We start from the raw sequence: 14303 nt of genomic DNA, 5'->3' as shown, positions 1-14303 counted from the left end.
ATACCCACTTAAACACCTTTTTATTAATTACATGTTGATAATAAATTATATTTTCTCCTATTCCTGGAGAATGAAATAGTAATAACAAGCAAATGCCCTGGGCAGGGGTACATGGCACAGGGACAGCACAAGTTCCCCATGCAAAAACCTAAAAGCAAGGCAGGGGCTGCAGTACAGCAAAGCTGCAGACCGAGACAAGGTGGTCCATCACTGCCCCCCCCCCCCCCCCCGGAAGCCACATTGTTCTGCAACAGATGCTAAAGGAGAGCCCAGAAGTGGGGTCTGGAAGAAAAATGAACATGACATGGTTATGGAGGCCAGTTCCAGCCTGCCTAAGAAGCTCACACTGCTGCAGGATGCATGGAAGAAGATGGGGTACCATCCTAATGGCACCAGGACTTTCCAGGGGACCCCATGGGCTGGCTGAACTTCAGAGAAGAGGATCCTGCTTCAGTCCTGTGGCAGCTGGGACAGCAAGGAGCGCATGAGCTTAGGGCAGCTCCCTAGGTGCTGAAGGGCACTTGGCTTCCTCTGGCCTTAGGGCCTGTCTTTACCAGTGTGACTCTCAGTCATAAACCTGCCTTTGTTGATCCTCAAAAGTTAAAAGAATAAAATTTAAAACCCTCATTCAACACTTAAATTTACTCTGCAATCTATAGGCTTTGTAGAGACTCAATTCTAGTACATTTAGTGAGTGGAGGAGTTAAAATACCCAGCACCTTTGCATATGGCATTGTGCAGAATCACAAATGTTGATGATGCCACATAGTTTCTTTTATGTAAGTGAAGGCTGTCAGCATGTTACCATAATGTCTGCTCGCTCTCTCTCTCTCTCTCTCTCTCTCTCTCTCTCTCTCTCTCTCTCTCTCTCTCTCTCTCTCAAGGCTAGGGTGGATATATGCCATTTGCTCTTACTAAGACCAAACAGGATTATACCTTGGTCCTTCGGTAAGAACTGAGGGGAAAAAAAACATAAGAAATAGAAATAGAGATCTTTCTATAGTGATTTCCTTAATTTGTTTTCTATTTTATTCTTTGAAATTTTCTGATGATGTAGTTGTTGCTAAGACATTTTCTGTGTGAGAATAATTGAAATAATCCAATTAAAAGACATTTTTTTAAGCTGGGCGTGGTGCGCATGCCTATAATCCCAGCACTCAGGAGGCAGGCAGATCTCTGTGAGTTTGAGGCCAGTCTGGTCAACAGAGTGAGTTCAAGACAGCCAGAACTATACAGAGAAACCCTGTCTCGGAAAACAAAGCAAAAACAAAAGCATGTTGTAAATCTAGAAGTTTCTCATCAGAACAAAAAGCAAAGATTGGGATTTCTCCAGCATCCTATTTAAGACTTAGGGATATTCATTGTGGAATCATTTTAGGTGTTGGTTCTGGTTTTATACCCAGCTGATCCCCTCCCTGGTGACCGGGGATATTAACGCTACAGTATCATAGTTACTAAGAAAAGCACACCTACAGGCTCAGTTTTGTTTTGTTTTACATAAAAATAAGGTGGTGGGATTGTGGCATCGTGGGTCGGACCTTCAATCCCATGTGCTTTATGTCAACCTGACACAAGCTAGAATCATCAGAGAGGAGGAAGCCTAACTTAGAAAACGCTTCCTTAAGATCAGACTGTAAGCAAGACAGTAGGACGTGTTCTTAATTAATGACTGATATGAGAGGACCCAGCCCACTGTGGGTGGTGTCACCACCCCTGGGCTGGCAGTCCTGAGTTCTGTAGGAAAACAGAGTGAGCAAGCCAGTAACCGGCACTCTTCATGGCTTCTACATCAGCTCCTGCCCTCAGTGATGGCCGGTACCCAGACGTGTGTGTGAAATAAACCCTTTCCTCCCTGAGTTGCTTTTGGTGTTGGTGTCTTATTATAACAATATTAATCCTAACTAGGACATCCCAGCACTTGACCAGCAGAGACAGGAGAATTGCCACAAGTTCAAGGGCAGCCTGATCTGGGAGTGAGACCATGCTTTTAAAAAAAGAAAAAGAAAAGAAGGAAGGGAGGAAGGAAGGAAGGAAGGAAGGAAAGAGTGAATACACAAACTAAAAATTAAAAACATCGGGCTGGAGAGATGGCCCAGAGGTTAAGAGTACTAACTTCTTCAGAGGTCCAGAGTTCAATTCCCAGCAACCACATGGTGGCTCACAAGCATCTATTATGAGATCTGATGCCTCTTCTGGCCTGCAGGTGTACATGCAGACAGAGCACTGTATTAATAATATTAAATAAATAAAATATCAAAAATAAAAAATAAAAGTATCACCAAGTGTGGTGGCACACACCTTTAATCCCAGCACTCAGGAGGCAGAGGCAGGTGGATCGCTGTGAGTTCATGACCAGCCTGGTCTACAAAGCGAGTCCAGGACTGCTAAGGCCTGTCGAAACCCTGTCTCGAAAAACCAAAAAAAATAAATAAATAAAAACATCAAATACTAATTTACTTGCTCTACTTTCCCATGTGCACATGAACCTGGGTGTGCAGGGCATTGAACAAAGCAGCTGGTCTGCTCAACAGTGCAGAGCCACTGAGCTGCAGCCCATTCTTTGCCAGCCAAGCTCATCTGGAGTATTGAGTACTGGCCACACTGCATGATGTATGTGTCCAGTGAAAACTTAGAATTGTTGTGACCTTTGAGAATATGAAGAGCGGGATGGACATGTCAGAAAAATACAAAATGAATTACCCATTCTGCTCCTGGGATTTGCGCCCGTTCGGAAATAAAGTGGTCAGAATGTGTGGGAGAGCCATGCCTTTTACTCTGTCTTATATTGGACAAGGTGGTTGTTTTTCTTTCGTGTCACTTTTGGGGGGTTTTCATCTTGAGATCAGATGGGCGGTTCTTTAGAGAAGCTAGCCTGCCTAACTGGGATGGTTGGTGAGGTGCGAAGAGGCCTCGGGTTTTCCTGAATGGATGTGCTCTGCCATATGGCAGGCGTGAGTACCCACTACAGATCTAGGCTGGGGGAAGGGCTGCACAGGAGAAGGTGTGCTCCGTTAGCGGGTTATACGGCAGAACATGAGGTCAGGAGAAACACTTCTCTCCCATGACCGCATGGAAGCTGGGGGTTGGACTCAGGGCATCAGGCTTAGCTATAGAGCTCTAGTGTACACTTGCTGCTTTCAGAAATGGAAGGCGAGGAAGCACTAGAGGGCAAAGGTCACTTGTAAGAACTGAAGCTGGAGACAAAGCTCAGCAGTTGGGAAACTCCAGTCAGGGAATCTGACTTCTAGCCTCTGTAGTCACACGTGTACATGAGCACAAATCTCCATACAGACACATATGCACATAAAATAGCCAGGTATGTTGGTGCACGCCTTCAATCCCAGCACAGAGAGGCAGTGGATCTCTGAGTTTGAGGCCAGCCTTGTCTACATATGAGTTCCAGGACAGCCAGGGAAACATAGTGAGACGCTGTCACTAAACCAACAAAAACCACAAGACAGACAGACAGACAGACACACACACACACACACACACACACACACACACACACACACAGCAATGTTAGAGCTCTCATTTACTGAGGCAGGGCAATTGCCACCAATTTGAAGCCAGTCTGGGCCACAGAGGTGGAGGAAGCTGCTTCTGTTTGCTTGTTGCTTGCTTGGGTCTGGGTAGTTGGCTGGAACACTGTTGTCCCAGTAACCACACCATTCTTGTCCCATCAGATTCATCTGTGTGTTTACCTTTCAGTAAAGATGTGAGTGTTGCCATCCTTTCTACAAATGTGCTCTCTTCTGAAAGGCCAGCTTATACAATGTTACTGAAATTGAGGCCTCCTTAGGTGTCCTGTGAGTTTCTTTTTCTGCCTTTCCCTTATTCTATACCTTTGCTTTGAAATACACAGAAATTGACCTAAGATTGTTGTGTTGTGTTGCTTTGGTTTTGAGGCTCTTGTCTCTCCTGGTGGTACTTGAAATACCACTTTCAACTTTTAAAGGGACAATTTTTGACTTAAAAACTAATAAGTTTTGTCCAGAAATGCCACTTGCAACCCTTTTTTCTAGGAAAATATTTTGCTGAAATTCTGCTTTTTTTTTTTTCTTTTTTCCTTTTGGGGGGCTCCATGGTGCCAGATTAAGAGAGTGGCGACTGCACTAAAACATGGATAGATGCAAACATGTGGGACGGTTACGGCTGGCCCAGGACCACTCCATCCTGAATCCTCAGAAGTGGTGCTGTCTGGAGTGTGCCACCACTGAGTCTGCATGGGCCTGCCTGAAGTGCTCCCACGTGGCCTGCGGCCGCTACATTGAAAACCATGCACTAAAACACTTTGAAGAGACCGGACACCCGCTGGCCATGGAGGTCCGGGATCTCTACGTGTTCTGCTACCTGTGCAAGGACTACGTGCTCAATGACAACCCCGAAGGAGACCTGAAGCTGCTGAGAAGCTCCCTCCTGGCGGTTCAAGGCCAAAAGCAGGACCTGCCCGCGAGGCGTGGGCGCACGCTGCGGTCCACAGCTGCAGGCGAGGACGTGGTCCCGCCGCAGCGCACTCCTCAGGGACAGCCGCAGATGCTCACGGCTCTGTGGTACCGGCGCCAGCGCCTGCTGGCCAAGACGCTGCGGCTGTGGTTCGAGAAGAGCTCCCGGGGCCGCGCGCAGCTGGAGCAGCGACGGCGGGAGGAGGCGCTGGAGCGCAAGAAGGAGGCAGCGCGCCAGCGGCGGCGCCAGGTCAAGCGGCAGCTGCTGGAGGAGCTGGCCAGCGCCCCGCCGCGGAAGAGTGCGCGCCTGCTCCTGCACGCTCCCGAGCCCATGGCCCTGCGCCCTGCTACCCTCGCTACCTCCCGGCGCACGTCCGCGGCCGCCCTGAAGCCGCGTCGTTTGCCGGCAGTGGCCCCAGGTGTCACTGGCCTGCGCAACCTGGGTAACACGTGCTACATGAACTCCATCCTCCAGGTGCTCAGCCACCTCCAGAAGTTCCGGGAATGTTTCCTGAACCTCGACCCTTCCACCTCCGAGCACTTGTTTCCCCAAGCCACCAATGGGAAGGCTCAGCTTTCAGGTAGGCCAGCAAGCAGCTCTGCCGCCACTGAGTTGTCAGTAAGGAGTGACCGGGTCCAGGGGTGTGAACCTCAGGGCCTCTACTGGAACAGCGGAGCCTCCATCAGCAGGAGCCTGGAGCTCATTCAGAACAAGGAACCCAGCTCAAAGCACATTTCCCTCTGCCATGAACTGCACACGCTCTTCCGAGTCATGTGGTCTGGAAAGTGGGCGCTGGTGTCACCCTTTGCCATGCTCCACTCCGTGTGGAGCCTGATCCCCGCCTTCCGTGGCTACGACCAGCAGGACGCACAGGAATTTCTCTGTGAACTGCTGCACAAGGTGCAGCAGGAACTTGAGTCTGAGGGCTCCACGCACCGGATCCTCATCCCCTTCTCCCAGAGGAAGCTCACCAAGCAAGTCTTAAAGGTGGTGAACACCATATTTCACGGGCAGCTGCTCAGTCAGGTGGGTGTGTGCCTACCCGAAGCAAGAGGGGAGCTCAGGTGGTAGCCTGGTGTCCAGATCCCGGGGCTAGCCAGTGCTGGCTGTGGCTCTGCATGTTTGAAGACCGTTCTTTATACCCGACACTGTACTACTGGTGACATGGAGGTGACCTTGGGTGTTCTCTCTGTCCAGATCTTTAATCAATCCAGTTTACAAAACTGGACAGTTTGTGTAGAACACTGTTTCCAAAGTGTTTGAAAGAGCCTTCTCTTTTACTTATAAGTAGTTGGGAATATGCCAAAGCCCCAAGCAAGCCTCCTTCCCACTGCCAATAACCACCACCACCACCCCAGACACACACACCACCACCACCACCCCAGACACACACACCCACCACCACCCCAGACACACACACCACCACCCCAGACACACCACCACCACCACCCCAGACACACACACCCACCACCCCAGACACACACACCACACCACCCCAGACACACACACCACAACCACCACCCCAGACACACACACACCACCACCCAGACACACCACACCACACCCCAGACACAACACCACCACCAACCCAGACACACACACCACCACCCACCCAGACACACACACACCACCACCCAGACACACACCACCACCACCCCAGACACACACCACCACCACCACCCCAGACACACACCACCACCACCCCAGACACACACCCACCACCCCAGACACACACACACCACCACCACCCCAGACACACACACACCACCACCACCCCAGACACACACACCACCACCCCAGACACACACACCACCACCACCCCAGACACACACACCACCACCACCCCAGACACACACACCACCACCACCCCAGACACACACCACCACCACCCCAGACACACACCCCACCACCCCCAGACACACACACACCACCACCACCACCCCAGACACACACACCACCACCACCCCAGACACACACCACCACCACCCCAGACACACACACCACCACCCCAGACACACACCACCACCACCACCCCAGACACACACCACCACCCCAGACACACACCACCACCACCACTACCACCCAACACACACCACCACCACCCCATACACACACACCCACCACCCCATACACACACACCACCACCACCACCCACACACACCACCACCACCCCCAGACACACACCACCACACCACCCCATACACACACACCACCACCACCCAACACACACCACCACCACCCCAGACACACACACCACCACCCCCATACACACACCACCACCACCACCCCCATACACACACCACCACCACACCACCCCATACACACACACCACCACCACCACCCAACACACACCACCACCCCATACACACACCACCACCACCACCCCATACACACACCACCACCCCATACACACACACCACCACCCCAGACACACACCACCACCACCACCCCATACACACACACCACCACCACCACCCATACACACACCACCACCACCCCAGACACACACCACCACCACCCCAGACACACACCACCACCACCACCCCAGACACACACCACCACCACCCCAGACACACACCACCACCACCACCCATACACACACACCACCACCCCCCATACACACACACACACCACCACCACCCCATACACACACACACCACCACCTCCCATACACACACCACCACCACCACCCCCAACCACAACACACACCACCACCACCCCCCATACACCACACACCACCACCACCACCCCAGACACACACCACCACCACCACCACCCCAGACACACACCACCACCACCACCCCAGACACACACACCACCACCACCACCCCAGACACACACCACCACCACCACCCGAGACACACACCACCACCACCACCACCCCAGACACACACACCACCACCACCTCCCAGACACACACCACCACCACCCCAGACACACACACCACCACCACCACCCCAGACACACACACCACCACCACCCCAGACACACACCACCACCCCAGACACACACCACCACCACCACCCCAGACACACACCACCACCACCCCAGACACACACACCACCACCACCCCAGACACACACCACCACCACCACCTCCCCAGACACACACACCACCACCCCAGACACACACACCACCACCCCAGACACACACCACAACACACACACAAATACAGTCTCCAGTAACCTAGTATCCTTTGAGTTAGCAACACAGCTGAGGATGATCTCAAACTTCTGGTCCTCCAGCCTCCACCTCCTAAGTGTCAGATTACAGGCTTCATGTCCCATTGCCTTTCACTCTTTAGCCATGTCAAGACCTAAGCAAAAGTTCCCAGGCCTTATAAAAATATGCACAGAAAGAATTATAGATTTTTAAAACTAAAGGGTGGGAAACTTAAAGAGACTTAGGTAAAGCCTCTACACTAAGTTGCAGAGGTAGTGTGCTTCAGTTATTAAGATTCTGAAAAATCATGAGTAGGATAGGAAGGGAAGCAGGCCTCCCCTTTTTCTGCCTATAAATGGCATCTGGGAATACTACAGTGCGAGAGGAGGTCTAAGCACAGCATCTGAGGCTCTGCAGGCTGGATGCCATAGGAAATGGGTAAGCCAGGTGTGACGGTGCATATGTGTGAGCACGACAGCACTTCCCAGGCTGAGGCAAGAGAAACCAGAGTTCCAGGCCAGCAGGAAATACATAGTCAGAGGAAAATAAAAATAGGAAAGGTGGGTATAGGAGAAAAGAGAGGAGAAGGAAGGAAGGAAAGAGAGAAAGGAAAGGGGAAAGTATATTGCTGTGTGGAAGGACAACTGAAAGGGAGGAATTTGAGGGTGAGCAGACAGTATCCTGCCAATTTTTCTCAGCCCAGTTCCTTCAACATCTCTGAGGTAACCTGCCGTCTCTTCTGAGGCAGCATTCATTGGAAGAAAGCAGAGGTGCTTTGTGGGCCCTCAGTTACAACTAATTAGTTACATAAAGTTAGAAATGCAAGCACACATCGTATACTCCGGTGCTTTTAGTTACGGTATTAAGTTCTTGTTAACCTTTTGGGGGAAGTGGTTGGTGAATTTAAATGTCTTCTATAAAACAAGCAAAATGATGTGGGAAACATAGAAACTATGTAATCTGCAAACCAATCTTGTCATTCTAGGTCACATGTGTATCATGCAATTATAAATCTAATACCATTGAGCCCTTCTGGGATCTGTCCCTGGAATTCCCCGAACGCTACCACTGCATAGAAAAGGGGCTTGTCCCTTTGAATCAGACAGAGTGCCTGCTCACCGAGATGCTGGCCAAGTTCACCGAGACAGAGGCCCTGGAGGGAAGAATCTACGCTTGTGACCAGTGTAACAGTGAGTGCTGCATGGAGAGGCGCGGGGCCTGCAACTGCAAAACAGTTTAAGGAGCTGCTCTTGACCCTTTAGTCAGAAGTAACACTGACGGCATTACATGGGTCTAAACCATCTCTTCAGGATCTTTTTCTCACCATCTATAAATAACTAATATGGACTTCACATATGAAAACAGACCTGGGCCGTGAGCTGGCTCAGGGGGTAAAGTGTTTGCTACACAAGCCTAGTGACTTGAATTCAATCCTTAGAACCCACAAAAAGGTGGATGGTGAGAACTGCCTGCCATCACACGCACACCTGTACACACACACACACACCTACGTGCCCACACTTCTTTTAATTAACAATAATGTCCTAAGGATTGTGCCTCCTTTGACCACTTCTCACTAACCGCAGCTATTTGGGAAGTATGTGGAAGTGGTTCATGAAGCAGGGCTATGAGAACAGTAGCACATAGCTTCATCATGCTGCAGGGCCCTAGGCGCACACGTGTAGTCTCACGCTCTTCTTTAATATAAATTTAGGTGCTAGATCCCATTTAAGAAAGTCTGTTTTTGTACTGAGTCCATAGATCTGAAGTCTACTAAAATGTATGCTAAAAGCTGGTATGATAGGGTTAGGAAGACTTCTCAGGTGGTAAAGGGTTTGCTTTGCAGACAAAAAGGACCTGAGGTGGAGCCCCATAACATAATAAAAAGAGGCCAGTGTGGTGGTGTGTGCCGCAAACCCCAGCCCTGAAGACGCAGGTGCGTATGGATCCTGATGCTTGCTGGCCACCAGCCCGGCCTACTTAGCAAGCTCCAGGCCTGTGAGAGACCTTGTCCCAAATAAAATAACAACAAAGATAAACATGGATGGCTCCTGAAGAATAACAGGAGCTAACCTCTACAGGCACGCGAGCAGACATCTACGCGCACACACACACACACACACACACACACACACACACACACACACGTGATTTTTAGCGTTGGTACATAAAACCAATGCCACACATCTTTTGGCACATGGTGAATGGCTGACAGCCTCATAGATATTTTCTGCCTTTTTCTTCACATGCTTGCAAAGTTTGCAGTTCAGAGAAAGCCACAAAGAAGTGTCTCTGTGTTACTGGTTTACTTTAAATTGGGTCTCTTTCTGTGTGATTACACGAGCATTGTGTGCAGGCCATTCTCTGTCCCCACAGTAATACCTAGTGCCTCTTCAGATGCAAGTGCACAGCAAGTATATGGAAGCTTATGTCTGGTGTTGGTGTTTAAAGATGTATTTATTTGCATGTATGTGTGTCTGTGCACTATATGCACACCCAGTACTCTTAGAAGTCACAAGAGGTACTGGGCAGTGGTAGCGCACACCTTTAATCCCAGCATCGGGAGGCAGAGGCAGGCGGATCGCTGTGAGTTCGAGGCCAGCCTGCTCTACAAAGCAAGTTCAGCATAGTCAAGGCTACACAGAGAAACCCAGTCTCAAAAAAAAAAAAGCCACAAGAGGACATCGAATCTCCTGGAACTGATTGTGAGCTGCCATGTGGGCCTTGGGAACCAAATTTGGGTTGTCTTGCAGGAGCAGTCAGTACTCTGAATGCTGAGCAATGTCTCCAACCCTGGTGTCTGGATTTTATGACATACAAAGATTTAGAAATGAAAAATACAAAATTAGGGATAATGCAATAACCTAGATTCAAAATAATATTATATAATAATAATTTGGAATATACATTGGGTTTTTGGAGGGGTGTTATTTTGTTTTTGTTTTTTTGTTTGTTTGTTTGTTTTGGTTTGTTTTGGTTTTTGGTTTTTGTTGTTGTTTGAGACAGGGTCTCTTTCTTATGTAGCCTGGCTGTCCTGGAAGTTGCTCTGTAGACAGATTGGCCTCAAACGCAGAGATCTACCTGCCTCTGCCTCCTGAGTGCTGGGATTAAAGATGTGTGCAGCCATGCCCAGCCAGAACCTTTCACCTGTAACAAAGGGGCCTTAACACCGTGTGTCATTCTTAGATATGACAGATTAGGCCAGAAATACTCTGCTTTTCTAGAAGTTACCCTTTTCTGGTAGCTAACTGTGCTAATTGGTCAGGACTTCTCTGTGCTGGCACTGCAGAAGCAAAGCTGCAGCAGGCTGAGCTGCCTGGCTCAGTGCTTGTGGGTGCGTAAGGGGCACCGCTCTTCTTCCTTTCTGTATCTTACCTTAATTAAACAGAGACAAATCCGGTCAGTCTCAACTGAGCCACTGATTTCTGTTTCTTTATGAATTTCATTTTAGGGAAATAGAGCTAGAGTTTAGCTCACATACTCCCTCTGCTGCAGGCTGTGGTCATTGCCAGCTTCCTAAGCAGAGCCGCAGCCCTTTGCAAAAGTCTGATGAACAGAAATAGAAGAATAGGGTGCGCCCCTGTTTGGATGCTTCTTTGCATAGCCCACAGGGCATGGCTGGTCATGGTCAAGGTCCTCCAGCAGCATATGCACTCTGATGCTGTCTGCTAACCCTCCACATCCCGCTGTCACAGAGTGCTGTTTACACACATGCCACACACAGGACTTGAAGTCACATGCCATGCTTTCTGTTCTGAGCGCTCTGAGCAACAGCTTGGAGAGGTGGCCCAAGAATGTTGTGTCCCTTCTGTTTACCTATAGTGAATCATAAGTGTTGCAGAGGTCCCTGATTGAGAGTAAGATTTATCCCCTTTTCTATTTCCTAAGGCTTTGGGGAGCCATTTCACTTACAAGTCAGTAGTTTAGAATCAAAATTAGAATCAGCGTTTATTCTTTTGGACTAGATAAACTTGGCTGCCTTCCCACCATGCCTATAAGAAACACAGTCAGCCAGGCAGTGGTAGCACACACCATTAATCCCAGCACTCAGGAGACAAAGGCAGGCAGTGGTTTACAGAGTGAGATCCAGGACGGGGCTATAAAGAGAAACCCTTTTGGTGCCTCATATTTGACCATGTCCCCTGGAGGGGGAGACCTGGTGGCACTCAGAGGAAGGATAGCAGGCTACCAAGAAGAGACTTGATACCCTATGAGCATATACAGGGGGAGGAAGTCCCCCTCAGTCACAGTTATAGGGGAGGGGAGTAAGGGGAAAATGGGAGGGAGGGAGAAATGAGAGGATACAAGGGATGGGCTAACAATTGAGATGTAATATGAATAAATTAATAAAATATATTTTTTTAAAAAGAGAGAAACCCTTTCTAAAAAAAAAAAAAAAAAAAAAAAAAAAAAAAAAAGGAAGGAAGGATGGAAAGAGAGAAAAGAAAAAGAAACAGTTCAAAAACTATGGCACAAAAGCACAGAACTACTGTCCTAGTTTGCTCTCTGTTGCTGTGATAAACACTGTGCCTAAAAGCAGCTTGGGGAGAAGGGATGATTTCGGCTCCCCGGCTCTACTGTCCATCATAAAGGGGCATCAGGGAAGGAGCCCATGGAAGAGCCTGAAGTAGAAACCATGGAGGAAAGCCTCCTACTGGCTTGCTTCCAGCCTCAAGTCAGCCACCTTTTTTATACCACCTGGACCAGTTAGTTGCCCGTGGGTACTGCAGCCCATGATGGGCTATGCTCTCAAGGAGATTCACATGGTCGCAGGACAGTCTGATGTAAGCAGTTCCTTAATTAGGTTCCCTCTTCCCAGGTATATCAAAGGGAACAACCAAGATTAACCATCATAATGACCAATGTTTATCTTCTAAACATTTGTGTATACCATAAGCAAAACATGTGGGACAAAATCTGCTTTCATTGTCTGCTCTTTATTAATTATAATTTATTATCTTTTTCCTAAGCCCCAAATATGTATAACGTTCAAAACAAAAAATATATCTCCTGGTGAGGGAGCTGAGCCTCAGAGTGCTGAATAACATGTTCACTTGATATACAGATGGTTGTTGGTGGGAAGGGCGGCTAGGACTCACTGGTGTAAAGGAAAAGCCTTTCAAACTTACAGTGCACGATCATTTAAATGATAGGAATGTGAAAGCATAAAATCCTGGTGTGCTCAACACGGTGTGTACGCTGTGATAGCAGCCACCTATTATAGTCTATAAAAAAGCCATGCCACCTGGAATGTACTGTCCTGAACCCACACCACTCCTGGAAGTTACTGATGGCAAACAATTTGAAAGCACCTGTGTCGGGATCAGGTTTGGCTGTTTGTAAGAGCCCAGTAACTGCCACATAAAAGAAGTCTGGGGGACACCCCAAGGCTAGCACGCAGGCCCCTCGGCTTCACTATCAGTGCGAAGCTGCCTCTCTCAGAGTTTCCTCAGGGTCCCGTTACTCCTTTCATCTTGGCCACAACTGCAGAGCCACTGCATCAGGCCCGTGAGGCTGGGGATGCAGAGTTGTTTCGGATGTGTCACGTTATCACCTAAGTAAACCTCAGGTGTAATTTCTGACTGTGGACGATGTTCCTCACCACCTCTGTCTTATACCTTTCCAAACCATGTAGGCAAACGTCGAAAATCCAACCCCAAACCCCTTGTTCTGAGTGAAGCTAGAAAGCAGTTAATGATCTACAGACTACCTCAGGTCCTTCGGCTACACCTTAAAAGATTCAGGTGAGCTTTGGCATCGGTGAATCAAGGGCTTGGAGGACAGATGTGGCTTTGGGAAAGGGAAGCTGCTCCTGTGGGCCTTGCACTTGCCATGGAGAGTCATGCTTGCCCAGGAAGACAAGCTGATGTTAGAGCCAGCAGCCAGGGCTTGTGCTCTCTCGCCTTGTCTCGTTTCTAGCTTGTAGCAATGCCCGCCAGTACTCTCCCAGCCTTGTTTATGCAAATTCATCCTAAGGATGCGGTATAAACTAACCAGAGAGAGGGGCAGACAGTAGACTATACAGAGGCCATGCCTAAACTACTGCTTTTTTTTTCCTTTCTTTTCTTGGGGAGCCATCAAGACAGGGTTTTTCTGTGTAGCCTTGGCTGTCCTGAAATTTCCTCCATAGACCCTGCTGGCCTCGAACTCAGAGAATCACCTGCCTCTGCCTCCTGAGTGTTGGGATTAAAGGCAATTGCCACCATGGCTGGGCTCTAAATTGCTTCTTTAAGGGTTTGTGGGTTCAAATACTCCATGGAACTTTCATGGCAGATATCCACATGGATTTTGATTAGTAGAAAGTAAAAGCAAAAACCAAAGCTATTTTCTCAGTTCCCTTTTTTAACTGTTTTGTACCAGCCTTCACAAGTAAGAAATCCATTTCTGTGTTGTAGGTGGTCTGGCCGTAACCATCGGGAGAAGATTGGGGTCCATGTCGTCTTTGACCAGGTATTAACCATGGAACCTTACTGCTGCAGGGACATGCTCTCCTCTCTTGACAAAGAGACCTTTGCCTATGATCTCTCCGCAGTGGTCATGCATCACGGGAAAGGGTTTGGCTCAGGACACTACACAGCCTATTGCTACAACACAGAGGGAGGTGCGTGCGCTTTACTCTGTGGGGTCGGGGACAGGGACAGGGGCTGGTTTGTTCACATCTTACTGCTTTCCATTATTTCCATCCCCCTGCATCA

The 14303-nt window shown here is 49.0% G+C and overlaps 1 protein-coding gene across 2 annotated transcripts in view; it reads left to right on the top strand.

The window, feature by feature from the left end:
* Usp49 (ubiquitin specific peptidase 49) overlaps nt 1-14303 on the top strand; it is a 60399-nt gene that overhangs the window by 43373 nt on the left and 2723 nt on the right. Inside the window, exons 4-7 of one of the 2 annotated variants that reach the window (XM_051152839.1) lie at nt 4095-5472; nt 8594-8798; nt 13244-13352; nt 14004-14058. In XM_051152839.1, the coding sequence (XP_051008796.1) occupies nt 4123-5472; nt 8594-8798; nt 13244-13352; nt 14004-14058 (1719 nt within the window). In that variant the 5' untranslated portion in view covers nt 4095-4122. Of the gene's footprint in view, nt 1-4094; nt 5473-8593; nt 8799-13243; nt 13353-14003; nt 14210-14303 lie in introns of both variants that reach the window. The other variant, XM_051152840.1, reaches the window with a different exon arrangement.

This window comes from Acomys russatus, chromosome 11, assembly GCF_903995435.1.
Source record: "Acomys russatus chromosome 11, mAcoRus1.1, whole genome shotgun sequence".
In the NCBI taxonomy this organism is placed as follows: domain Eukaryota; kingdom Metazoa; phylum Chordata; class Mammalia; order Rodentia; family Muridae; genus Acomys; species Acomys russatus.
This window is presented reverse-complemented; position numbering and strand designations above follow the sequence as displayed.